General features: G+C 34.9%; 6 protein-coding genes across 6 annotated transcripts; all 6 read left to right on the forward strand.

Moving 5' to 3' along the window:
• Nucleotides 1-4,027: 4,027 nt before the first annotated feature.
• On the forward strand, nucleotides 4,028-4,462 carry LOC113781996 (stigma-specific STIG1-like protein 1). Its single transcript, XM_027327911.1, has one exon. It carries the CDS (start codon nucleotides 4,028-4,030, stop codon nucleotides 4,460-4,462), a length of 435 nt encoding a protein of 144 aa, XP_027183712.1.
• A 2,123-nt stretch (nucleotides 4,463-6,585) lies between these two features.
• LOC113781997 (putative pectate lyase 2) lies at nucleotides 6,586-8,519 on the forward strand. Its single transcript, XM_027327912.1, has 4 exons — nucleotides 6,586-7,323; nucleotides 7,770-7,873; nucleotides 8,021-8,159; nucleotides 8,292-8,519. The coding sequence occupies exons 1-4, from the start codon at nucleotides 6,586-6,588 to the stop codon at nucleotides 8,517-8,519; spliced, it is 1,209 nt and encodes a 402-aa protein (XP_027183713.1).
• A 776-nt stretch (nucleotides 8,520-9,295) lies between these two features.
• On the forward strand, nucleotides 9,296-10,985 carry LOC113783710 (putative pectate lyase 2). The gene is made up of 4 exons (XM_027329918.1): nucleotides 9,296-10,030; nucleotides 10,301-10,404; nucleotides 10,523-10,661; nucleotides 10,758-10,985. The coding sequence occupies exons 1-4, from the start codon at nucleotides 9,296-9,298 to the stop codon at nucleotides 10,983-10,985; spliced, it is 1,206 nt and encodes a 401-aa protein (XP_027185719.1).
• Nucleotides 10,986-13,816: 2,831 nt separating this feature from the next.
• LOC113781998 (putative pectate lyase 2) lies at nucleotides 13,817-15,472 on the forward strand. Its single transcript, XM_027327914.1, has 4 exons — nucleotides 13,817-14,515; nucleotides 14,678-14,781; nucleotides 14,867-15,005; nucleotides 15,254-15,472. Exons 1-4 carry the CDS (start codon nucleotides 13,817-13,819, stop codon nucleotides 15,470-15,472), a joined length of 1,161 nt encoding a protein of 386 aa, XP_027183715.1.
• Nucleotides 15,473-16,869: 1,397 nt separating this feature from the next.
• On the forward strand, nucleotides 16,870-18,388 carry LOC113781999 (putative pectate lyase 2). The gene is made up of 4 exons (XM_027327915.1): nucleotides 16,870-17,541; nucleotides 17,684-17,787; nucleotides 17,913-18,051; nucleotides 18,188-18,388. The coding sequence occupies exons 1-4, from the start codon at nucleotides 16,870-16,872 to the stop codon at nucleotides 18,386-18,388; spliced, it is 1,116 nt and encodes a 371-aa protein (XP_027183716.1).
• A 4,470-nt stretch (nucleotides 18,389-22,858) lies between these two features.
• LOC113782000 (probable pectate lyase 4) lies at nucleotides 22,859-24,916 on the forward strand. The gene is made up of 4 exons (XM_027327916.1): nucleotides 22,859-23,554; nucleotides 23,705-23,808; nucleotides 24,405-24,543; nucleotides 24,689-24,916. The coding sequence occupies exons 1-4, from the start codon at nucleotides 22,859-22,861 to the stop codon at nucleotides 24,914-24,916; spliced, it is 1,167 nt and encodes a 388-aa protein (XP_027183717.1).
• Nucleotides 24,917-26,364: the final 1,448 nt, after the last annotated feature.

A 26,364-nucleotide genomic window follows, 5' to 3' on the forward strand; every position in this document is an offset into this window, starting at 1 on the left:
GTCAGTATATATAAGATTTACTCATTAAGTATTAGCTAAAAACGGTGATTGAAAGAATGATAATTACGTGCCAAGTAATTGTGTTGAACAGGTTGGAAATACATGTGGGCACAAGCAAATTTTAGACTCGAAGACTAAACGGGCAACTTTCTTGTCACAATCCCATTAGTTAGTAATGCACAGGAATTTGCAGATGGACTTTGACTGAACGAACATTAAGCCTATTAAACATTGACGAGCACTGGCAACAAAGTCGTGAAAGAAAATAAATCCAACTCTTGCACTGCATGTAATTGAATATTATAGTGCAACTGGAACTGATTAAACAGTTGAAAAAAAGAAAAAAAAAAAACCCGATGAGTTGATCAAAGAGGTGGGCTTCAATTCGAATGGTCACATTAATAGTAGAACATATTTGGTGCCGCTGACTTTTGCTGCTTGCCGGCCGTAAAATGCTATAGGAATTAGAATTTGAAAAATTTGGCCATCTTGGTTTTCCTTGAAGGCAGAAAGTACATGAAACTGTCAACGTTATCAATTTCATATTCACCAACTTGATGTTGACTGTAATTAGGAGTTGGGATCAAGTTGATATAATGGAATACAACTTGATGAAATTATATATATATATAGGTACGAATATTCTTCCTGTTGGTAAAATTTAAGAATGTATTTGTCTTACTGTTCAATTTCAAGGAGCTTAAAACACAGGATTTCGATTCTAATATAATAGGTATTACATAGTCTTAGCATTTGTCAGCCGTCACAGCTCAATCCAGTTTACAAGAAAAATATTTATGTTACGACTTTGAGATTCAACATGCTAGCATGTCTCAGAAGGTTTGTTAGAGGGAAAAATATATAGGCGAAGATGTGCCAAATTTTCCCAATTCTTTTTAAGATTTCAGAGATCAACTATAAGAAATTAGGAATAAAGGGACAACTTGTACTGTCTTGACTAGCATTTATCTCTCATTTTTAACCTCACATTGACTTTATTTATGTAGAAAGGTATTTTAGGAAGTCAATGAGTATTACTTCCCTGAGAACATTTATAATGCAGAACTAGGGGCGAAAAAAAAAAAGGATTTGGGGGCAAGACTAGTAAAGGTGTACAAGTACATAAAAGGAAGTCTAAGATTGCGACGATATAAGTGAAAACTGTTAAATTTTAAGATTAAATGAAGGATTTCTAAAAAATCTTAATGGGGAGAGGGTAAAGTCTAATTTCTAAAAGGATATAAAAAATTTAATTTTTTTAAGGAGGGAAAAAAGAATTTCTAAAGTCTTGTGGGTGCCCCCTTCCCTCCACATCCACCAGTATTTCAGGAATTAAAAAGAGAGAAAAAAAAAAGGAGGTGATTTTCATTAAGTTCAGTCAGTAGGGGAATTATAAATAGTTGACTTCTTCTTTTTTTTTTTTTTTTTGGCAACGATAACATTTGTATAAACTAATTTAGTCTATGTAGGGGAATGATAAATAGTTGATTTTTTTTTTGACAACGATAACATTTGTATAATCTAAAGAATCTAAAGAGGCTAATTTGTCTTATTCTACAGGGAGGGGGTCTAAAGAAACTGTAAAAAGGGAGAAGCCAATGTCGGCTTTGCTTTGAGAAGAAACTTTTTAAAATACTTTTATTGTTAAATTTAAGAAACTAAGAAGATCATTGTGAATTCTTTCTCCTTTATTATTATTATCATTATTATTATTATTATTATTATTATTATTATTATTATTATTGCGTCCAGTTTCTTATCTTAAAGTAACCAAAATAAAGGAACCAGATATTTCCATTTTTGTGCTTCAATAACTATGATATATTTCAGGGCTAGACGTTCACTTACGCGAGTATTAAAATCATGAACCTAGATAATAAGTCGTGAAATGCAGTTGCAAGTTTCATATACGGTAATGAATTTTGCGGAAACAATTGAGCTTCCTTTTCCCTTTTTCGCAGGAAAATAAGCAGAAGCAATAGAATGTGATAATATATATATTTTTTTGAGAACGAATCTTCCATCCCACTCATTGTTCCATTTTTTATTATATTTTTATTTTTCCTTTATAAACATCATATTATAATTCTTTTTTTCTGTCTTCATAAGATTTCAAGAAATATTAACAAGGTAATACACGAAATTCAACAAACTAAAAAGAGCAAAATTAATTGTTTAATGAAAATTTTGTGAATTTTCTATTGTAAATTTTACTTTTCTATTATATATTATCTTTTTAGACTGTTGCATTTTATTTTTTACTCCCTTAGAGTTATTTCAATTTAAGAAAATAAAAAAATATAAAGTATAAATGTTTATGCAAAAGAAATGAGAATATAATAAATAGTGAAATAAAGAGCGGAATAGAAAATTGGAGGGAAGATCTGTTGTTGCGTTTCACATGAATTAAAATAGGATAAAATACAAAAAAGTCTCCTGTGGTAAACCTAATACACAGAAAAGCTCCCTGTGGTTTCAAAATATACAACACGACCGTACTTTGAACTAAATTGTAAAGGTGACGGAATCCGTTAAACTTAACGGAAATGACTTATTGGAACCTAAAAAAAAAAAATTTATACCTAATTTTTAACAAATATACCTGTTTTATCCCTTAACCCTCAATTCTCTCTATCTAAAGAATAAAACAAATGATTTTTTTGAGCTGTCTTTTGCTTAATTATATCAGGGTATTTTGGTTATTTTCTCCATTTCCATTAAGTTTAACGGATTCCGTCACCTTTACAATTTAGTTCAAAGTACGGGGTGTCGTGTTGTATATTTTGAAACCATGGAGATTTTTCTGTATATTAGATTTCCCACTGGGACTCTTTTGTTTTTTACCCATTAAAATAAAGTTTTAAGGCAACGAGTCAAAGGTGGGTCCGCTCTGCTCCGTAGGGTCAAATTAGGAACCTGAAATGTTAGTACTGTATAATTGTATATGATAGTCAAATCACAGACGCTAAGAACACTTTAAGTGCAAGTGTAACGAATTCCAAAATCAAAGTTCAGAAATCCAAGCAGGATTCTGGTCTCATTCTGGGCTTTCTAGACCTATTTAAACGTTTCTTGTGAGCTCTGGTTCGAGTGGTTTCTAAATTTAAGCAGCTAACATCCATTGACCTGCAAAATCCACATCTGACTTTTAACAACTCCAGATTTATCTGCCCAAACTTAGAAAAAAGTTACATAATCCATCACTTTGGCTAAGATTAGGATAGTATTTGACGACTAACTCAGTACTCAAGGTTCTTGGTAAATAAATTAGGACTTAAAAAAGTTGATCAAGTCTTAACTGTCCGTGACAATTTAGCTTCATGATGTTTGCCTACCAGAACTTTAATTTGTTTTATATTGAAGGTAAGGATATCTTTTTACGAAGTTAGAGTACCTTTTTCCAAAAACAATTCTAATTTAGTGATACTTTTCTAATTTAAAATATATATGCACGATCAATGAGGCACTATTATTCCTTTTTTTTTTTTTGGGAAAAAAACGCCAACGAGGCCACTCCTTTTATTTATTATGCTGAAAAAGAGATCCCAAGTATTCAACTGAAAGAATTTTTTTCTGATCTTCAATCAACATGATGGTTTTTCCATCTTTGTATCTCTCTAATTTCCACTACCTTCGCGTGTGAAAATCAAAATAATGAGGGACAAAAACTCACGGTTATTCCTAATCTGTCAAATGTGTGGTAGCCTGCTGACTTATTTTGGTGGCAGCAGTCTTCCTTTCTTGAGGAGCTAATATTTCTTCCACTGCCTAACTTAGGTTTGCTTGATTGAAGTTTGTTCCTAGCCGTTCTAGTAGACTATCCCACTAACGATGCAGGGAATACCACGTTCTTTCCATGCAATTCTTGTCTATATAAACTCTTGTTCCTCCATTACATCCACCCATCCAAATTTCAAACTTCCTCCAACTAATCCCTCATTCTTTCGTTCTTCAGCTTATAAAATTGAAAATTGGACCAGGGATTGAAATGAAGTGCGCAAAGATTTTAGTACTACTTGCAATGGTGATGGCGATGGCCTTGGCCATTACCATATCAGCAGCAGAAGCATCTAGAGACGAATCATTTCTTGGCAACAAGGAAGGCTCTGAAGTAGCTGATTCCTCTGAAATTTCTTCGCCTGAAGATGAAGCACCTATGTCACTTCGTGGGACTAGCCGCTTCCTTCCCCAAAAATATAGGGCCAAAATGACATGCAACAATTACCCCAGAGTATGCCACATAAGGGGAAGTCCAGGGCCAGATTGCTGCAAGAAGAAATGTGTGAATGTTTTAATTGACAGACTAAACTGTGGCATGTGCGGGAAGAAATGCAAGTACCCAGAGATCTGTTGCAAAGGAAGGTGCGTGAATCCATTGTCAGATAGGAGACACTGTGGAAGTTGCAGCAATAAGTGCAACAAAGGTAGCTTTTGTGTTTATGGAATGTGCAGCTACGCATAGAAATCGCAGCACTGATGCCACACATCTCTTATAAAGAAGACTGAAACCATTTATAGCTAGGCAACATGCATGTAATTAACTGACTATTGAAGCACTATTACTTGGTCCTAAATATTCGTTTGTGTACAAGGAATAATGAAGGAAAGCCTTCCCATAGTCTCTCGGGTTGGTTGTCTCTTCAATTGGTTATTTGTTTTCAATTTCCTATATGGGTATTTCCGTTGTAATTGCTTGCAATTTTCAAGTCATACGTAGAACATTATTTCAGAAGTTCAAAGAAAGTATGAAATGATTTATTTTTAAATCCAGAACATGATCAAAAAAGGTGTTTTTACGCAAGAATTTGGAAAATTAAGAACTAAGCATCCAAAAGAAGTACTTTGACGAATCCTGACGTTATTTGAACTCAACCATAATATGAGCAGCACAAACATCTAAAAGAATAACTTCTGATCCATGGTATTAGAGTTGGGTATTGGGTTTGATACTATGCCTCAAAAATTTATGGTAAATTATCTAAAATTCTCATTTTCTTTTTAGTTTTTACAATATTACATTTTTGCCATTTATGAATTTTATTGAATAGACAACACTTATGGTAAATTACCTAAAACATTAGCCCTTATTAATCATTTCATAATAAAAATAAAAATATAATATAAACAATATACCAATAATTAAACTACTTGACTAGCGCTCGAGTAACACAAATGGATGTCCGAACTCGACTTGGTATATGCATTGATCTACTCGAGTTCGAGTTTAAACTCGATCAAATCGAGTTTGAATCGAGTATTTGACTGAATTGCTCGTGAGTAACTTGCAAGCGACTTAACTCACCAGCAACTCTAATCCTAGTTGGTGCTAACAATACAACAAAATATTTTATTTACATTAACAAATTCAATAAACACTTTTCTCCCGAATGAATTCTTCTAACAATGACAAAATTTACTTGTTAACAATCAACGCGAGTAAATACAAGCAACGCATAGTATATACTTTTGGTTGCGGGGCACAAGTTCAAACTCTTCTTTTTCGGGGCGTGTAGTAATGCATTACTCCTCTACTTTAGAGTAAATTTCCCTCCCAGTAACCACATTTGGTCCAATTGACTTTCTCCCAGTATAGGTCACTGTAACAGAAGTACAGATATTATTGATTGACAGAAAATAATAGAAGGAAGTAAACAAATAAAAAAAAGTAAAAAATAAAAGTAAAATGCAGAGAAAGCTCGAGAAGGGAAGTTAAGAAAAACCTGCCCATGTTGGAGCGCTTTTGTACATATAATGGATATGACATATATTGCATGTATATGGTGTCTTTCCTTTGTTTAAGCCTAACGCAATGTATAGACATGCTTGTTGAAGAACAAAAGGAAAATGGATGCAAAAATATTCGTATTATACCAAGTACATTTTGAGTTATAATGTTGCCTTTTTATTCAAAAACTTTTCCTTTTTAACTTTGACAAAAGAAGATATTTTTCCTTTTATATTGCTGAAGGTAGCATTATTCTGAAGTTCATAAAATGACGTACGAAGTGGATTTCTTCTAGTAATCATATTTACTTTTTCAACATATTTGCAAATAATTTAGTCGTTTGAGGAGTAAAGTGCTTTCTATATAATGCTTCCGTTTCGCTACTTGATGCACCTATACGAATAAATGTAATTAAGGGTAAAACTCGAGGGTTATTATGAGTTGCAATGTACGTATATAACATATAAGCAAGCAAATATCCTTTTATTGAAAAAAATTAATAATATGACTTCACTAAGAAACATAAGGCTGCTAGAAGAAGACATAAATAAATACTTAGATATTAGTTTGGTGAGAGAAATAAAGTACCTTAATTTGAGCGGTGAGTGATGAAGATTTTTTTTAATAAACTTCTAATCTTCCTGCTAGGTATATATATAAATGCCATGACGTTTATATGCATCGCATGATATATATGTGTGTGCATATGTGCTTTTGGCAACGAAATCTTTAGAAATCAATTCATAATCTGCCCAAAAAGATAAATTATGATTATTGGATTGAATGACATGCATTTTAAACATGGGAACATATCCTATTTATTGACCCATCCATCTCCCAAATTCTCAATTTCCTCGGCAATGGCCAAGTCTGGTGCATTCTTCCTAGCGGTTTCATGGACAATCTTGATATATGGATTTTTTTTTGAGGGTTTGGTATATGGATTTCAACCCCTTCAAGCTCAAAAAATACATAGTATTCCTCAAAATAATACCAATTCCAAAACTCAGACCCTTAATGCAATTGATTCTTGTTGGAGATCAAACCCAAAATGGGATTCAAATCGCCAAGCTTTGGCTAATTGTGCTAAAGGTTTTGGAAGTGATGCCCTTGGAGGGAAGAATGGTAGGATATATGTTGTCACCAACCCCTCTGATGACCCTATAAATCCCAAGCCAGGTACACTCAGATTTGGTGCGATCCAATATGAACCGTTATGGATCATTTTTCAAAGAGACATGGTCCTTAAGCTGGAGAACGAGCTGATAATGAATAGTTACAAGACTATAGATGGAAGAGGAGTCAAAGTTGAGATTGCAAATGGACCGTGCATCACAATTCAAAATGTGAGCCATGTTATTATTCATGGGATTAGCATCCATAGCTGCACGGTAGGGAAACGGGGGCTGGTTCGAAGCACCCCAGATCACGTCGGCCTCAGATTGGGTTCTGATGGAGATGCAATTACTGTATTCACATCTTCTCATGTTTGGATTGATCACAACTATTTAGCTAATTGTGCGGACGGCCTCGTGGATGTAGTCAGTGGTTCGACATCTGTGACTATCTCCAACAATTACTACACTCAGCATGAGGAGGTGACGAATGTAGTACTTCATGGCTTTTTTTAAAATTTTTTTTTTTTAAATTTGGGTTCAATTATCTGAAATTGATGGTTTAGAAATCGATGATACATTTGATTAAGAGTTTGAAATTAATGGTATCATCAGTTAGATTTCAGTTGGGCACCAGGGAGGGACTTAAGTCCCTCCTTGGGCAGTTGGTGAGGGTTCAAACCTCACCAGTAGCGAAAAAAATCTAAAGAGTTGCGCCATAGCACTTCCTTGGTCTAGTTGGGTCTGTATACCTACTAGCCCCTACCACAGCCTCTTTAGGCTCTCCTTCCCCCTAGATTATGATAGAGTAGGTTATACAAATGTATCGTTGCTAACAAAAAAAAAATTTTTAAAAAAAAGTTGGGCTCAGCTTTTGACATTTGTTCCCAAGGACCATGGTATGAGCTTACATTGAATATGATTTTCAGGTGATGCTTTTTGGACATCGAGATGGCAATATTGAGGACCAAATTATGAAGGTGACCGTTGTATTTAACCATTTTGGTTATGGATTAGTTCAAAGAATTCCAAGGTACATTTTAGAGGGATAATGCGAATAATGCAGTCATTTGCAATTTCGCAGGAAGTTATTGATAATTTATCCTATAAATCTTCCTTCCGTTTGATAACTGATTCACTCTCGATGGCCGAATGGATTGCATGGACAAATCATGTATAGGGTTAGGGTCGGCTATGCTCATGTAGCAAACAATTTCTACGAGCCGTGGCTTTTCTACGCAATTGGTGGAAGCTCAAATCCAACAATACTTAGCGAGGGGAATTACTTTATAGCTCCAAACCGTACTGATACCAAACAAGTGCGCAAATTACTACTTCATAGCAACTTATCGTTTTGACAAAAAAAAAAAAAACTACTACTACTGCATAGTTTTGTATGACACGTGTTAATAGTAATAGATTGACGTAAGATTATGCAATTATTTTGGTAGGTTACCAGGAGAGACAATGCTGGTGGTCCGAACAATTGGAAGAATTGGAATTGGAGATCCCTCGACGATGTGTTTGTGAATGGGGCTTATTTTGTTCAGTCTGGAAATGGAAGCTGCTACCCTAATTATAATGGATCTCAAGTATTTACTGTGGCTTCAGGAGATTTGGTTCCTTCTTTGACATCGGATGCAGGTCCCCTCAAATGCTATCCTGGAGTTGCGTGCTGATTTTTGAGTCGATTACTTAGATCAATAGTCATATCAATTATAGGCCTTTTCTTGGCTGTGATGTACCATGAATCAAAACAAAAGTTACATTTATGTTAATTTGAGGGTGCATGCAAACAACAGCTTAGCTAGCCATAGAATTCAAAGAGAATTGGTTAAGAAGTCCGTGCTTCAACCAAGAATCAAATATAATATCACATGCAAATTATTTCCTCCTGTCGCATTCGGGTTCTTGATGCATATACTGCAACGGACTCAATCATTGAGGACTTAATATGAATTAAACACTTAAGAAAATAGTGTGTTGGTACTTGTTACAGCCCAATTTGAAAACTAGAGTTGTATTTTGCATTTGATTCACTAATTTTGCTTTGCGTTGCTGCATCTCAAAAGAGCGTACTGATGGCACATCTATTGCTACTAGACATGCTACACAAAACCTTTCCCAGAATTAACACTTCCAGTCATATACTACATCATGGTTTTATGATAGTAAACAAAAGAACAAAATAAAAATGGCTTTTAATTAGCTAGAGTACCTGAAGATGTTGCAGTAGGCAGTAGTGCTTCGTAATCTCTAGGTCAACTTATCTTTATATCTCGTGCCATCACGTTCATCTAAAGCGTTAGAAAATCAAGCCGAAATCCTCCTAAACAACTTATTAATCATTTCCTGACGAATGCTCTAAACATGGTGACCACCTCCTTAACCATTTCGCAGTTGACATGCTAGCTATTTGTTCTCCTTCCATCTCCCAAATTCTCTAACCTCAGCCATGGCAAATTCTAGTTTCTTGCTACTGCTTTCATGGATCTTAATCTGTTGTTTTTCAACCTTCCAAGCTCATAAAATTCATATCACTCCATATAAAACTACTCCGACAAATTTTAATCCCATAAGTCCATATTACCCCCAAAAGAAAGCCATGAACATAATTGATTCTTGTTGGAGATGGAACCCAAAATGGGCTTCAAATCGACAAGCCTTGGCTGATTGTGCTAGAGGGTTCGGAAACGCTGCTTTAGGAGGGAAGAACGGCGCCATATATGTTGTCACTGACACGTCCGATGACCCAATAAATCCTAAACCAGGTACACTTCGATATGGCGCTACCCAAGATAAACCCCTATGGATCATTTTCCAAAGAGACATGGTCCTCAAGCTGGAGAATGAGCTGATGGTGAACAGCTATAAGACTATTGATGGAAGGGGTGTCAAAGTTGAGATTGCCAATGGACCTTGCATCACTATTGAAGGTGTCAGCCATGTTATTATTCATGGGATCAGCATACACGACTGTAAACCTGGAAAACGTGGTATGGTCCGAAGTAGTCTGAATCATGTTGGAGAGAGAACGGGTTCTGATGGAGATGCAATTGCTGTATTTGCATCTTCTAATATTTGGATTGACCACTGCTATTTGGCTCGTTGCACCGATGGTCTTATTGACATAATCCATGCATCAACTTCCATTACTGTCTCAAACAATTACTTCACTCAGCATGACAAGGTGATCAAGAACATCTTTTATCATGATTTTCTTTTTTCCTTTTCCATTTAAGTACTTTATCCGGCATTAAAGGAATTAAAATATCATGTTAAGCATATGATGAAAGTCTGAGAATGGGAAAGTCTATGCTAGGGAGTCCAATAGCTTGCCATTTCCACCAAAAAAGAATGGAGCCATTATCACTGAAAATTCTTTAGCATACACTTCGAAAATGGAATTTCATTAACTGATCATCGATGAGTGAGATGTTGTCGTCTGGATGAATTTCAGGTGATGCTGCTTGGGCATCAAGATGGCTATATTGCAGACAAAGTTATGAAGGTGACAGTGGCATTCAACCATTTTGGTCCTGGATTAGTCCAAAGGATGCCAAGGTAGACGAGTTCCAGCCATCCATGAATTCTAAGTCTTCTAAAAGCATTTAAATGGATTAGTCAATCATTGCATGTTTGAGAACTGACTCAATTTCTTGGATCCATTGCTTGATTTCAGGGTTAGGTACGGCTATGCTCATGTAGCAAACAATAGGTATGACCAGTGGCTTATGTATGCAATTGGTGGAAGCTCAAATCCAACAATATTAAGCGAGGGAAATTACTTTGTAGCTTCAAAAAATCCCGACTCTAAACAGGTGCAGAAAAATCTAGCTCCCCAATTTCGTAAGTAGCTCTGTATGAATACATCTACTAAATAAATGATGCAATCTGTGGTGCAATTATTTTGATAGGTTACCAAAAGAGACATTGAAGGGGGTCCAGGAGTGTGGAAGAATTGGAAATGGAGAACCTCTAAGGATGTCTTTCTTAATGGGGCTTACTTTGTTCAATCTGGATTGGGAAGCTGCTCTCCTCTTTATTCTGCATCTCAATTATTGTCTGTTGCTTCAGGATTCTTGGTTCCTTCTTTGACTTCGGATGCTGGTCCTCTCAATTGTCATCCTGGAGAGGCATGCTGATTTAGACCGATTTAAATAAAAAAAATCATATTATTGGAATATTGCACCCTTTTATTTTTCCTCCTTTAAAAGTAAGCAGCATCTTCTGTAATAGACGAAAAGAACTCGGATTGTTGTGGGAAGGTTCCAAGGAGATTAGAAGGAGAAAAGAATGAAAGCATATAGTATGGATTATAAAAATTATGTACCACATGCATGGCATTTGCTAAATATTACAAATCAAATCTTTAAAGAAAAATGATAATTCTTTTACATCTCTAATTACTTTGTTCCATCAAGTATCACCTCCTTCCTTTGCTAGCCTAGCAAAAGAAAAGGAATGAGCAATCGAGATTCAGAAATGTCATGAAAATTTGAAGTACAGTATACAGAATCTGGAGAAAAAAAATTAAATATAGAAAATCACAAAAGAAAAAAAAGAAAATAGGTACAACATAAGTCATGTGGGACTATATTGATGATGAAAAGAATTTTTTCGAGAGCATGCATCCAGTAATTTTGTGATTCAAGTTACCCAAAAAAAAAATTTGAGTGACTATGAGAATACTAATCAATGACAGAGAGACAGAAAAAAAGTAGAGAAAAAATAATCAAAAGCGAATTAGAAAAAGGAGGTACTCGGATAAAGATTAAAAGAGAGGAAGTTTTTTATGGTCAAGAAAATGAAAAAAAAATTTGTATTTCTTGTTTCTTTAAAATGTGGAAAATATATAATCTTATAATCATCACATTGAACCATGATAAATGTCAAACAATCATAGATTTAAGATACAACTATCAAACTGGAGGAGTTTTCGGAAACTAATAAACTAGAGAGGAGAAAAAATATATGGGAAAGAAAGATGATTATCATGGTTTTAAGAATTGGAGAGAGAAAAGACAGAATTGAACTCAAAAAATTTTAATTCATAAGATCTAAACTTTAACCATTAGACCAAAATATTATTAATATTTATTGATTGAATCTATCAACAGCGTGGATAAAGATTAGAAAAGTTGGTGCAGCTAACTCCTATGAGGAAGGGCAAATTCCACTTTATCCCCTTGTGGTTTAGCATTTTTTTACATAACCACCCTATGGTTTTCAAAACTATATATAACCCCCTCATGGTTTGGATTAAAGTGTCAAAGTGACGGGAATAATCATTCGTAACGGAGTCATCTAAAATATCAAAAATACCCTTATGTAAAGTTGAATATTATTTATTAACCAAGGGGGGTTATGTGTATATTTTGAAAACCATAAAAGGGTTATATGGTAAAGTATTAAACCATAAAGGGGTTATATGGTAAAATATAAAAATCTTACGGAATTAGTGTGTCATGTATTTATAAGGGTAATTTCAACATTTTTAGAAGTTCCGTTACGAATGACTATTTCCGTCACTTTGACACTTTAATCCAAATCATGAGGGGGTTATGTATAGCTTTTGAAACCATAGGGGGGTTATGTAAAAAAATGCTAAATCACAGGAGATAAAATGTAATTTGCCCTATGAGGATAGCCAACCTCCTCTGAAGGTGTTGGTCAATACATATTTTGTGAGGTGGGAGTTCAAGAATTCAAACCTTGCCTCTCTCTCATAAAAAAGTTGTTATTTAATGTGGATTTTCTAAGATCCATATGGGTACTTAATACATACGGCGATCCATATGGGCGCTTAATGCATATGTATGGTCCGATGGTGGTTCAGTTCCTATCGATTTCCGATGACTCTATTGGGTCACTTTCTGTAGTATAGGTTAGAATAGAACTAGAAGTAGGAGTAGGTATAGACGGTGACAATAAACAAAAAAAAAAAAAAGGAAAAAAACTCTTATGAGGAAGAATGACTGTACAGGTGATAGGAGATGAACAGTTTTAGGACTTAGATACTAAAAAATACAAAATAAACAGAAGAAAATAACATGAGAAAAGAGAAGTGCATTTATGGGCGTAAAAAAAAATCACTGTCATACCAATGAAAAAGAAAAAACCTTTGTCGTACGAGATAAAATGGACATAGCAAGATGATATTGAAACAGAACGGAGACTTAAAGGGGAGCGGTAAAATTCAGGTCATGTGAATTCTAAATATGTACTAGTCACTGTCCAATGCATAGGTTAATCCTTATCTTTCAAAATCAAATAAGAATTTGTGACTAGAAATTAATACTAAATATGAACTTTTATCAATTCAAAGGAGATTCCAAATTTTACCAAAGAGAAGAAGGAAATGGAGGGATTTGGTTTGGTTAGATATTAAGGACGTACGGTATATAATATAAGTGTACAACTTACCTTCTTGCTTTTTATTATCCTAATTTCACTTTTCCGACTACCAGTTACTAGTCTCATTTTCCTCGCTTTGCATGAACATTATTATATTTTAGTTTACCAAAACTATTCCTAATGCACATCTGAATGGAAAGAGAGAATCTTAGTAGTAATATATTATGTGAAAACATTCATCCTCCATTCAAAATTGGCTAATATTCAATGATCAAGAATTTAAAAGTCAATAGCTTCTTCTCCTAACTATTTTCCCCCTCGCACCCCTCCAAGGGGCAGAGGGAGAGCGGTAGGGAGCCTAATGTAATGTATAAACAACATCTTTGGTGGTCAAATAATATAGAAATGCCTCATTTCTGCACTCAAAACTTGGATTCATAAGAAAAGTCAATGAAACAACCTGAATTCGTGCAATCACATCTTTTGCGTCCCCTAAATCTTCGAGAAAACAATACCACGAGAAAGTCGTCTAAGTTAATCGTGTGTGCCACCTTGTAATCTTGTACACAATTGACATATTACATCTTATAATCACAAGTAAATTATCACTTCCCAAGCCATGGCCTCCCAGGGTTTTCATTTGCTACTGATCATCATAACTAGTCTTCTAAGCATCACTTTCTCCACCTCCCAAGCTGCTGGCCCTAGTGCATCTAAGCCCGCCAGAAAAGTCATGAATATCATAGACTCTTGCTGGCGAAGCAGGTCTAACTGGGCAGATAACCGGCGTGCATTGGCCGATTGCGCTATAGGCTTCGGCAAGAATGCAATCGGTGGAAAATATGGTGCAACATATATCGTCACAGATCCATCCGATAATCCGGGACACCCAAAACCGGGCACTCTTAGACACGGTGTTGTACAGACAAAACCATTGTGGATTATATTTGCTAGGGACATGGTTATAACTCTGAAAAATGAGCTGATAGTAAATAGTTTTAAGACCATTGATGGGAGAGGGGTGAAAGTGGAGATTGCTTATGGACCATGCATCACAGTACAACATGTTAGCCATGTGATTATTCATGGGATTAGCATTCATGACTGTAAGCCAGGGAAGGCTGGCATTGTCCAGAGCAGTTCAACCCACACAGGCCGCCGTGGTGGCTCGGACGGAGATGGCATTGATATCTTCGATTCTTCCTATATATGGATTGATCATTGCTCTCTTGCGAGGTGCAGCGATGGCCTCATTGACGTTATCCATGCTTCCACTGCCATTACCATTTCCAATAACTATTTTACTCAGCATGATAAGGTCAGCAAAATGCTTATATATTTATACACACACATATATATATATATATATATATATATATATTCGACTAGATTTCGCTAGAAATTACACAATATTTGTGAGCCTTTCATGTAATTTAGTTTCGTAGGTACAGCAGATTTTCTCACTGGGTTTCATTGGCAGGTGATGTTATTTGGGCACAACGATAAGAACACAGAAGATAAAGCCATAAAAGTTACGGTAGTCTTCAACCATTTTGGTCCTGGTCTTGTGCAGAGGATGCCAAGGTTTGGGAATTCTTCAGTTTTTTTTTTTGTCTGAATATATATATATATGACTCATGCACATCAGTTTAACGTATAATCCTCTCAGGGTTAGGCTAGGTTATGCGCACGTGGCAAATAACAGGTACGATAGATGGGAGATGTATGCAATTGGTGGAAGTGCCAATCCAACCATTTTCAGCGAAGGGAACTATTTCATGGCTCCGGACAGTCCTGATGCTAAACAAGTAAGGTCAACTGATTTCTTGGTGAGGCAAGAATTGCCGTTGTTAGAATCTCTTTGGATGCTATCTGCATTCTAGATGTTCTTTCACCTAATCAGCTTGCCAATCCAAATTATATGACCAACAACATTAATTCACCAATCTTGTGATATCACTTAAAACCTTTAGAGCAGAGAGATCTTCTAATCATGTAACACTTGCAAGATTTATAGTTTCTTTAATACCTAGTAATTACTAGCTTGATTGAACAGGTGACGAAGAGAGAGGCTAAAAATGGTTGGAAAAATTGGAAATGGAGGTCCTCCAAAGATAAATTCATGAATGGAGCATATTTTGTTCAATCTGGATATGGAAACTGTGCGCCTGGTTACAACAGATATCAGAATTTTCCGGTGGCCGATGGTTCGTTGGTACCTGCTTTAACAGCTGATGCAGGCCCCATGCGCTGCACTACGAATAAAGCTTGTTAGTTGATGTCTGCGTTAATTCCACCATGTATCATAACCAATTAATCTCGAGGAGTTAGATTTTTTTTATGACTTCTTTAATCAGAAGAAAGATCCAGTATTCAGCACCGGTTTGGACTGGTGCCTGTGCCTTGCACCATAATGTTGGTGCCATCATGATAACCTTAAAATTGTACACCTACAACCAGTGGCTAAATATTTAAGGTCTTTGATAAAATAAAATAAAATAAATTTGAATGCCTTACGAGGAAGCAAGTGATTTATGAAATACATATCTTGTACCTTTTGTAATGTTCGTGCAGACTGTTTAAATCATTTCCATTTCGAATCTCGGCATGGCACAACGCCACTACTGAGATAATATATAATTTGCATATTCTAATTGATTTTATAAAATTCCACCAAGTAGTTATAAAATGTTTGGTAACTAATTTCCCATAATTTAAGCAGTCCAATTTTTGATAATTTAATAGCAACTTTTATAAAAGTACTTGTGTCAGAAGTGCTTCTTTACAAGCTATCACAACTCCAAAGGGAGCCTAAATCTAATGAGCTTAAATGTAGCTTATACATGTTTATTGAGTTGAATCAGTTTGGACTTGAAGAATTAACAATTGCTGAAACTTGTTTAGGCTGGATGTGATATAGTTAAGTGTACCATTGTTGGATGAATGTGAGGATAGCTTGCCTAAGTGCTCTGTAGCTGTATATATGTTTCATCCCTACGTTTGTAGCTATACAAATTCTAAATGTATAGGCCAATTTGAAATAATCCATCTAAATGTATAGGCCAATTCATTCTAACAAATTTCGATTTTTAGGAACCAATACAAAACAATTCCCTGTAAACTAACTAAAAAGAACATTGGAGAAGTTAAAAATCTGGGACATTTCTAAATTTCAAGTGACACGAGGGATTTGTTCATAAGCCAAGTGTGCACTAGATCGTTTAAGAAACAATGCTAATGCGCTAAAGAATGATAATACTTGAACTCTCTTTCTATATATAGAGTCTTTAATATTCTGCAACTGCTGCAACAAACTAATAAATTCTTTTTTTGTGGCAACTAATAAATTCTTAATTATCCTTAATCTTTAAGATTATCATAACTGCAGGATTTGAAAGTACAGGACAAAAGCAATTTAAATTATCAGGGCACTACGTGCCAAGCTTGCAATTTACGTTCTCCACCAGCTCCAGCTTATATAAGGAATCAGAAGCTCTAGACTACAAGTGCAAGAAAAATCAGTAATATTTGTTTAGAAGTAAATTGATCAACATGAATATCAAGTCTAAAAATGTTGATCATCTTCCCAAATGCTATTCAATTTTCCCTCTCATCCCAATTTATCAAATCTTTTCCATGGCACAATCAAGTCATTTCCTAGTGCTTTCACGGATGCTAGCCATCATTTGCTGTTTCTCGACATTCCAAGCCCTTCAGATAAAAAGTACCCCAGATCAGGACATTGGTTTCAATGCGATCGATACTTGTTGGAGAAAACACGGGGATTGGGCTACCAATCGCCAAGCCTTAGCTGATTGTGCCAAAGGATATGGAGCTGGTGCCCAAGGAGGTAAAAATGGTGCCACATATGTTGTCACTGACCCTTCGGACGACCCCATCAACCCCAAAAAGGGGACACTCAGATATGGGGCAATCCAGAGGGAACCTCTTTGGATCGTCTTTCAAGGGGACATGAACCTAAAACTGAAAGACGTTGAAATTTTTGTTAATAGTTACAAGACTATAGATGGAAGAGGTGCTAGAGTTGAGATTGGAAATGGACCTTGCCTTAGAATCAATGATGTGGAGCATGTTATTGTCCATGGAATCAACTTTCGTAAATGTTTGCGTGGGATACCTGGATTGGTTCGGATTGATCCTGATCATCTTCTTAACACAAGTTCTAATGGAGTACCTGACGGAGATGGCATTAGAATACTTTCATCTAGCCATGTTTGGGTTGATCATTGTCACTTTTCTAATTGTGCCGATGGTCTTCTTGACATATCCCATAAATCAACTGCCGTGACTGTGTCCAACAACTATTTCACTCAGCATGACAAGGTAAAATGCCAAAAAAATCAAAAGCCACAGAAACTAATTAAATATATGGTTCAATATCCAGACCAAAATGGGAAAGTATAAACATTAGAAAGGTTGATCTTGATTTCAGCTATTCATAACGTTTGATGTGATCTCTTTACAGGCAATGCTGTTAGGGCATTCGGATAAGTTTCCCCAGGATAACAAGATGTATGTCACCTTGGTATTGAACCATTTTGCTTCTGGACTAACCCAAAGAATTCCTAGGTAAAATCAAGCTCTACTCAGAATTTATTTCAATGGTTTTAATTTGTAAACCGTCTACATATATATATATATATATATATTTCTTCTCAACTTGGATGGATTCTGGTCTTTTGAAATAATTACAGAGTCAGGTACGGATATGTTCATGTAGCAAACAATAAGTATGATGAATGGGGAATGTATGCTATCGGTGGCAGCTCGTGTCCAACAATACTGAGCCAAGCCAACTATTACAGAGCGAAAAATGATTCTGATGCTAAACAGGTGCTCAAATATTGAATAATTGCTCTTATAATTTGACCATGTCCCATAAATTCTATAGCAAGAAAATGTTTGCATCCCAATTATCTAGAATTGCCTGGGGGATTAACAACGTCGGAGATGTGGCATTTTTTGACAGGTTACCAGGAGAATTTCAAACGATTCGGGGCGGAAAAATTGGTCATGGAATTCCAAGGATGATGTATTTCTTAACGGGGCATATTTTGTTTCATCCGGGAATGTTTGGACGCCTAATTATTCTGCATCCCAAGCATTTGAATTGGCTCCAGGAGGAAGTGTACCTATTTTGACTCTTCATGCTGGTCCTCTCCAATTATAATGAATGTCTCCAATGTATGAATTCAAAGTGATATAATTGATTCCAGATTGTGGGCTTTTGTCTTCTTTATGTCTTGTGATCAGCTCCCCATTTTTGGTTTTTACTTTATATCATTTTCATGCATTCTCGTTGCAATATAGAACTATTCAAGATAATTCACAACAACGTACGTCCAACTCAAGATTAAGATTTAATTCTACAGCTGGGCTAACTGCATATTTTCTTGATTGGAAGTGTGATTTTAGTAATTTTGTTATTAACTAAACTAAAAAAACCCAAAAAAAAAGAAAAATACTTCACGCTTTTGAAAAATTTACATCGTACAAATGTGCATAATTTTATTCCTGTGCAACTGGCTGAATTAATTTCGCAAAGGACAAAATTTTTGCAATCTGTTCCTTTCAGAAATTCCAACAACACTAATGCCTCTTATTTGCTGCTTAATGGAATATGGTTATGTAGTTAATGACTTTCCCAGAAAAAAAAAAAAGGGGGAAAGGAAAGAAAAAGAAATGGGAATAACAAGAACTCTGAAAATGTAAGAGCACCAACAGTGCCCAGGAGCCTCAGTTAATTAATAGCCGCCTGTGCAATTGTTTAGAAAGTGAAGGTCAACATTTCGTCAAAATCTTAGTGCTAAACTTGAATGATTGAGATTCATTCATGTACATATACTCTTAACTCATTGAGAAGATGTACGTTTCATAAATTTTCTATAGATCCCCATTATCCCAACTATGGATGCACAGGACTTGTCAATGGGATCAAATCTTAACCTTGGTTCACAACGCAAATTGTCTCCATACAAATGTTGATTTCAGAAGGTCAATTAAGCAAAAAAACCAATTAACATAGTCCAAAAAAATGAACTCTAATTTGTACCATGCAATACAATTACTCTATACTCTATACATGGCCTACCATCATAGCATCTGAACAATCTAAGAAAATAACAATCTCCTGAAACAGAAATGGAGCCTAGAAATGGTGGTGCAAACTGACGCATGTTTGGCCTGGAAGGAAATAGGAGCGCAGATTGGCTGGCCAGAGAACTGTACATGGAAGCAGCTCAAAACTGCATTGAAAAGCCACCAGAAGGGATGAGTCAAATACTTGGTGCAGATGTTATAAGGGTTGCTACCAACCCCCCCGGGGGGTTTGTTATGATCTAGAGACTGTAATCTCTCCCTAGAAACCAAAAAAAAAAAAAAAAATTGCTGGGCAATAGAAATTCTTTCTATCTTTCAGTTCTTTTACTTTTATTTTCTGCCCGAATCACCAACTTCCGAACTGGCCCTTAGTACCGGGTGATGTCGAAGCAGGCTTTGAATTGGATGCAATATTTGGTTTTTACATATAAGTCCTCATACTTCTCTTAAATTCTCATAGTCAGCCCTATTTTTATTTATGATTATTCTTTTTTTTGTTTCACTTTTCTAAAATCATAATTCATCTCTAAATCATCTATAAGTACCAAAATTGTCAAATAATATTATTTTTATTATTGAACTAACTAATTTCTAAACTAAAATAATTGCATAGTAATTTAAATTTTATTACTTTCTTGTAATTGTTTTTTAATTTATAGCTACTTTTGTTTTACTGTATTGATATTTTTAATACTCAAGGATAAAAAAACCTACTTTGATCATTTTCTTCTTTTACATGTTTCTACATACTTTTGACATATTTTCACAATTTTTGTATATGAAAAACTACTTCTCACTGCAGCTGTGACCATACGCCACAGCTACTGTGTAGTGTAACAACTTTGGTCGTGACTGAGACCACAAATTCGACTTTCAATTATGATCCCATTTGGATATTCTTACGAATGTAGAAGTCATTTTGGATATGGATTAAGGATGTCAGTTATTGATAGAGAGCTAATTGTGTATTTTATTTATGAATATCTTCCTTGATTGAAGCAAAATGTCAGTTGATGGAATCTGCTCATATTTTGTGTTTGGTGATATTCATAGAAATTTGAAGTAGAAAGAGCTTCAAAGAGGAATTTTCAGAAGACTTGCTGTCAATATGGCGTAGGTGCATCCGCAAAGTCCGAAATTCATGGGACGCGAGACATAATTTGATTGTTTTAGTATTTGTGGCATATGGCATAATTTGATTGTATATAAAAGTTTCAAATATATATCATGAAAATATATAATCTAATCTAAATGAGCCAAACCTGTGAGTGTTTTGCTTAGAATTGGACTTTTTTAATTCTTAATGTTGTTGAAATGTTAAATCCTAATAAGTTATTTAGGATTGTCTTTTGATTAAAAAAGTAATTAATAGTCGTACCTTAGTTATTAAGAAAGTAAGCAAAGATTGCTTGTCCGAGTTTATAAACAACTATAACTAATTTAACCAATTTATTCATAAATATATTAATTTATCTTTGTATCACTGATCAATTACATGCACCAAAATCGAGATTAGTCTTTTGACTAGAAGTTTCTATATTATTAAATTAGTTTTATTGTATTGTTGCATTATTATTTTCTTTTAATTAAGTTGTTTAGCCAAATTTCTCAATACCCTCACTCTTTCCTTTAGTAAAGAAATAAATCAATCAATCCCTTTGGATCCACCCTACTATCATTGCACTGAAAAATATATCTTTCTGAAATAGGTATTGTATTTGTTGTGGTTTCAACAAGCATCAGTTATAGGGGATGATCTCAACGTTCCAGCAAGATTTGTATAGTTGAAGATTTGCTTGAGAGTGACTATACTTGAACTCTCTCTCTCTCTCTGCCGAGTCTTTAAGTTCTGTAATAGTTGTAACCCTATGTTTTCAGACTCGGATTGGGTATCGATTCAGTCGAACTCAGGGGTTAAGGGTCAATAAGTTTGATTGGGTTCAATTGAAGCCGAACCAGGTGATGTCATCATGATATCATAAATATATATTAAACATATAAAACTTGAAATACCATGAAAAGTATACACATTTTGGTGTTTTTCTTTTTCCTACACATTTCCTACATATCATACCCATGAAGTAAAACCAACTTTGATAACTCAAATAATACAATCCAAAGAATAACTTCACAAATGAAGAGCAATAGCCTCCAAATCCATCCAAACTAACAAACTAAACTAAATAGGAATCTAACACATGTTAAAATCTTAAGACAATGAAAAGTACACCTTTTTCTGTATATTCATCAACTCCTTCAAGTTGAAATGCTGTAATAATTTGTTTCAATCTAAAACTTCGATGCAGCAACATCATCTGAAAGAACAAAAACAGAACAAATTGAAGTATAATAAGTTTTGTTTAGTTGAAAACATATCATAGTATTTATTTAGCCATTCACATATTAAGTTTCTATATATTGAGTTATTCAAGAATTTTCTAGGCCCAATATATACATTTTAGTTCTTTTTCTTAGAATTCATATGTCACAAATTATTGCAAAGTATAATCCCTGGCAAGTTCTTACTTACATGCGATGCTTAATCTAAAATACAAATGCCAAAAATGAAAAAACACTAATACAAAAATTGATTCCCAAATAGTATCAATTATTACTATTCTGCTTCTTATATTGATGCACGTTTTTAACTACAACTGGTATGAAAACAAACAAAATCAGTGCATAGAGCCGATCCCCAAGAGCAAAGCAGATGCCAATTAACACTTTTATACTTGCAATAAATAAAAATGAAATTTTTTTTTTTAAAAAGACAAATGAAGAGAGAAATTTACATTAGCGAGATGAAGTCGTCGGCTTAGGGAGATGAGGCAATTGTCATGTCTCTGAGGAGTACGGAGGCAAATTGGGTAAGAAGGAAAAGGGAAGTGGGATGTGAATTGGGGGGTGACGGCTGGTGTGAATATGACGGGAAGAATCAAGAATTAGGGTTGGTCGGTTGGCAAGTCAAGCAAAATTAGAACATAGAAATTAACTCGGTTTGCACGGTTCACGGTTCAACCTTATTTTTGATCGGATTTGACAGAACTTTTTCCAACATGGTTTTTGGCATAACTCGGACCGGATACCTGACCGGTTCCTGGTTTAATCGATCAAACCAATCGGTCCAGTCCGAGTTTGAAAACAATGTTGTAACCAACTAATAAATTCTTTTTCTTCTTTTTGGACAACTAAGAAATTCTTAATCATGCTTAATCTTGTAATACGAACACAACAGCAGGCTGTGACAGAATAGGACAAAAGCAATGTAGATCAGCGCATTAAGTGCCAAACTATGAGCTTCCTCATCTACCTGCCTCAGCTTATTATGAGCAATCGTCAGCTCTTGTATAGACTACAAGTGCAAGGAAAATGAGTGATATTTACTTGAAACTAAAGTCAATACAAGTAAAATGTGAGAAAACGCTAATCTCATCTGCCGAAAAATTCTATTAATTCAATCTTCTTTTTCATCCCAATTCATCAAATTTCTGCCATGGTAAATTTAAGTCCTTGCCTAGTGCTTTCATGGATACTAGCCATCATGTGTTATTTCCATATAATAACTCAAGCCTACCAGACAAAAAGTACCCAAAACATATCCTCTTTCCCAAACTCCTATCCATCTGAAGTCGGCAGCGGTTTCAACGTTATCGATAGTTGTTGGAGAAAAGACAGCAAGTGGGCCTCCAATCGCCAAAAATTAGCTGATTGTGGCAAAGGATATGGAGCTGATGCCCGAGGAGGCAAAAATGGTGCCATATATGTTGTCACTGACCCTTCTGACCACCCGATCCATCCCAAAAAGGGGACACTCAGATATGGTGCAATTCAAAAAAGACCTCTTTGGATCATCTTTAAACGGGACATGAGCATAACCTTGGAAGGTGGTGAACTTTTTATTAGTAGTTACAAGACTATCGATGGAAGGGGTGCCAGGGTTGAGATTGCAAACGGACCTTGCCTCAGACTCGATAACGTGAGCCATGTTATTATCCATGGGATCACTATTCATAATTGTTTGCGTGGGAGACTTGACTTGGTTCGTCGTGATCCCGATCATCTTGTTAATACAAGTACCATTGGGCAATCTGATGGAGATGGCATTCGAGTGACTTCATCTAGCAAAATCTGGATTGATCATTGCTACCTTTCAAAATGTGGAGATGGTCTTCTTGACATAACTCAAGGATCAGCTGCCGTCACCGTATCCAACAACTATTTCACACAGCATAACAAGGTAAAATGGACAAGTTAAAAACGGTATATACAGTACAATATCCAGAATAAATTTAATAGGAAACTCGGAAAAAAAAGAAGGAAAAAAAAACCATAAAAAAGGATTTTCTTGATTTCAGGTGGTCATGACTTTGATGTAATCTCTTTACAGGTGATGCTGTTAGGGCATTCAAATATGTATCCTAAGGACAAAAAGATGCATGTTACCGTGGTATTCAACCATTTTGCTTCTGGACTAGGCCAAAGAATGCCAAGGTAAAATCAAGCTCTAATCAAATCGCGATCTTCGCTTCTTTTGCTTTAAAATATGTCTTGGTGATTATAAACCCATCTTACTGTTCTTGTTTTTTTTGTTGGACTTCTCAATGTTTACGTATTTGTTGAGCTCGTTATAAAGCATCAAATGTTTAGCTTGTTAGATCAATTTATTGCGGTGGTTACGAACCATCTAATTAATGTTCTTTTTCAATTGAACGCCGATTTTGTACATGTTAATTTTTTGGGCGCACTTAGTAGTGCCCATTTTAATAAAAATATCAATTGTTGGTTGGTCAAATTTTACCTAAATAAATTATAAGTGCTTTTGGTTAGAAATATATGTTTAAAATGTGAACTTCAATTCTTTAAATTAACTAGGTAGCACATAGTTCGTGATATGCTTGAATGTGTTGGCATTTTCTTTAAGCAACTTGTAACTTGAAAATGGGGAGGAGGCTTATAAACCACTTGATATTTCTTGTTTGGCAGAAATTCGTCGTTTTCATGTTTAGGATATATTTTGATGTTCCTACATATTTGTCTAAATATTTTCTCAACTCGGATGTATTTTGCAACTTTTGATAAAATTACAGGGTTAGGTATGGATATGCTCATGTAGCAAATAATAAGTACGATGAATGGGGGTTTTATGCTATCGGTGGGAGCTCGCATCCAACAATACTGAGCGAAGGCAACCACTACACTGCACAAAATGATCCTCGTACTAAAGAGGTGCTTGAGTATTCATATAATTCTCTAATAATTTCCCATAAATCCACATCCAAGAAAATGTTTATATATATATATATATCTCAGTACGTTGTTTATATATAGTTGCTGGAGGATGAGATGTTTGGGTGTGGCATTTTTGTGGCAGGTTACTAAGAGAATATCACATGATCGGAGGTGGAAGAAGTGGTCATGGAAATCCAAGAATGATTTATTTTTTAACGGGGCATATTTTGTTTCATCTGGGAAATTTTGGAGACCTGATTATTCTAGATCTCAAGCATTTAAGGTGGCTTCGGCAAAAGGAGTTCCTACTAGTTTGACTCGTGATGCTGGCCCTCTCCGCTGTGTTGAAAATCTTCCATGTAGAAATTGAAAGTGATCAAATAGTAGATTCCGGATTTTAAGCTCTTACTTTTCCTTATTTAATTCATAATAATTAGAGAATAGAAGATGGCCCCATTAAAGATATACACTTAGCAAACAAGGGAAAAGTTGACAGGCAACTGACATTTAAGAAATATTCCTACAGCTGGCCTGACCTCGTAATTTGTTGATTGAGAGCGATAGTTTAGTAATTTTATTAGTATAAAAAAAGATTTTAAAAAAAAAACAGAGCGATACTTCAAGGTTTTGAGAAATTTATCTTAAACAAGTGTGGATAATTTACTTCCTTATACCATATAAGAACGAGTTTAGGACAAAGACGGTTTTTAGATTTCAACCGCAAGGGTGGGGCTATTTTGGAAATGTAAGAGTGTTTGAAGTGTAATTGAAACATTGAGTACAAGTCATTATAGCTTTAATTTCACTATAATTACATATATAACCTTTCAGGCATTTAAGGTTAGGAGCAGGTTTGGTATGTTACAATGTTTGGTGCCAAGTTGAGTATCAAGTACAACTGAATTAAGCTTGTGTTTTGATAGAATTACATAAAAGCCCTTTTAATCATTTATTATACTGACATCCAAGCCTTCCAATTTCTTGAAACCTCTCCCATCCGTTAAGGAATTAATTGGATGTTTACATAATTGGATTTTAATTACAATTAATTAACTTAATTATTATTTGAACAATCATTATCATATTTATGCCCCCATGTTTAGCCGATACCCTTTCTTCTTTTTCGGTTTCACCCCTTTGGTTTTATTATGGTTATTAAATATTTGGTGGAATGCGTAGCTTTTCCTTTAAATTGAGGTGAGTTCTTTGGGTTTGTTTTTTTCGATTGTAGTTTTTTTTTTCTGATGATTGGTTTATCCAAAAACTCCATATAATTTGCTTTTTGATACTTCTAATTCCAAAAACTAGTTAATTGTATTGTTTTCCTTAGTAGATCCCAGAGATTCTGTCTCTAATCAAAGTACAATTTGAGATACTGTTGTCACTTTCTAAAATAATCAGAAAAGCAATTTTATCATCTTCTTCTCCTCAGCCAAGGTATTATCTCTTTATTTAAGTCAAATAACCTTATTTCTCATGAACTTTCTCCTATTGTTCTTGACTCCAGAGATCTGTTGACTACATTCCAACAGTTATGGTTCAAGTAGTTATTTTTTCATGTAGTGTAATTTGGAATTCAGCTTGTGTTTATTTTAATTGAGAATTTTATAATTGTAAAATTTATTAACTTAGAATTTTGTACTTCGTTGAAACTAAAAAAGAAAATTAATCATGCTACATAGTACTAAGATGTCATTTGCACTCTATTTGCTTTTCATGTTATGATCTCGTTCTTGTATTCTACTGTTTATATAGTTTCAAATACAAAAAATTTACTTTTTATGCTATTTAAAAGAATTTGTAGTGGAACTTGATGAG

The sequence above is a fragment of the Coffea eugenioides genome, chromosome 9 (assembly GCF_003713205.1).
Source record: "Coffea eugenioides isolate CCC68of chromosome 9, Ceug_1.0, whole genome shotgun sequence".
In the NCBI taxonomy this organism is placed as follows: domain Eukaryota; kingdom Viridiplantae; phylum Streptophyta; class Magnoliopsida; order Gentianales; family Rubiaceae; genus Coffea; species Coffea eugenioides.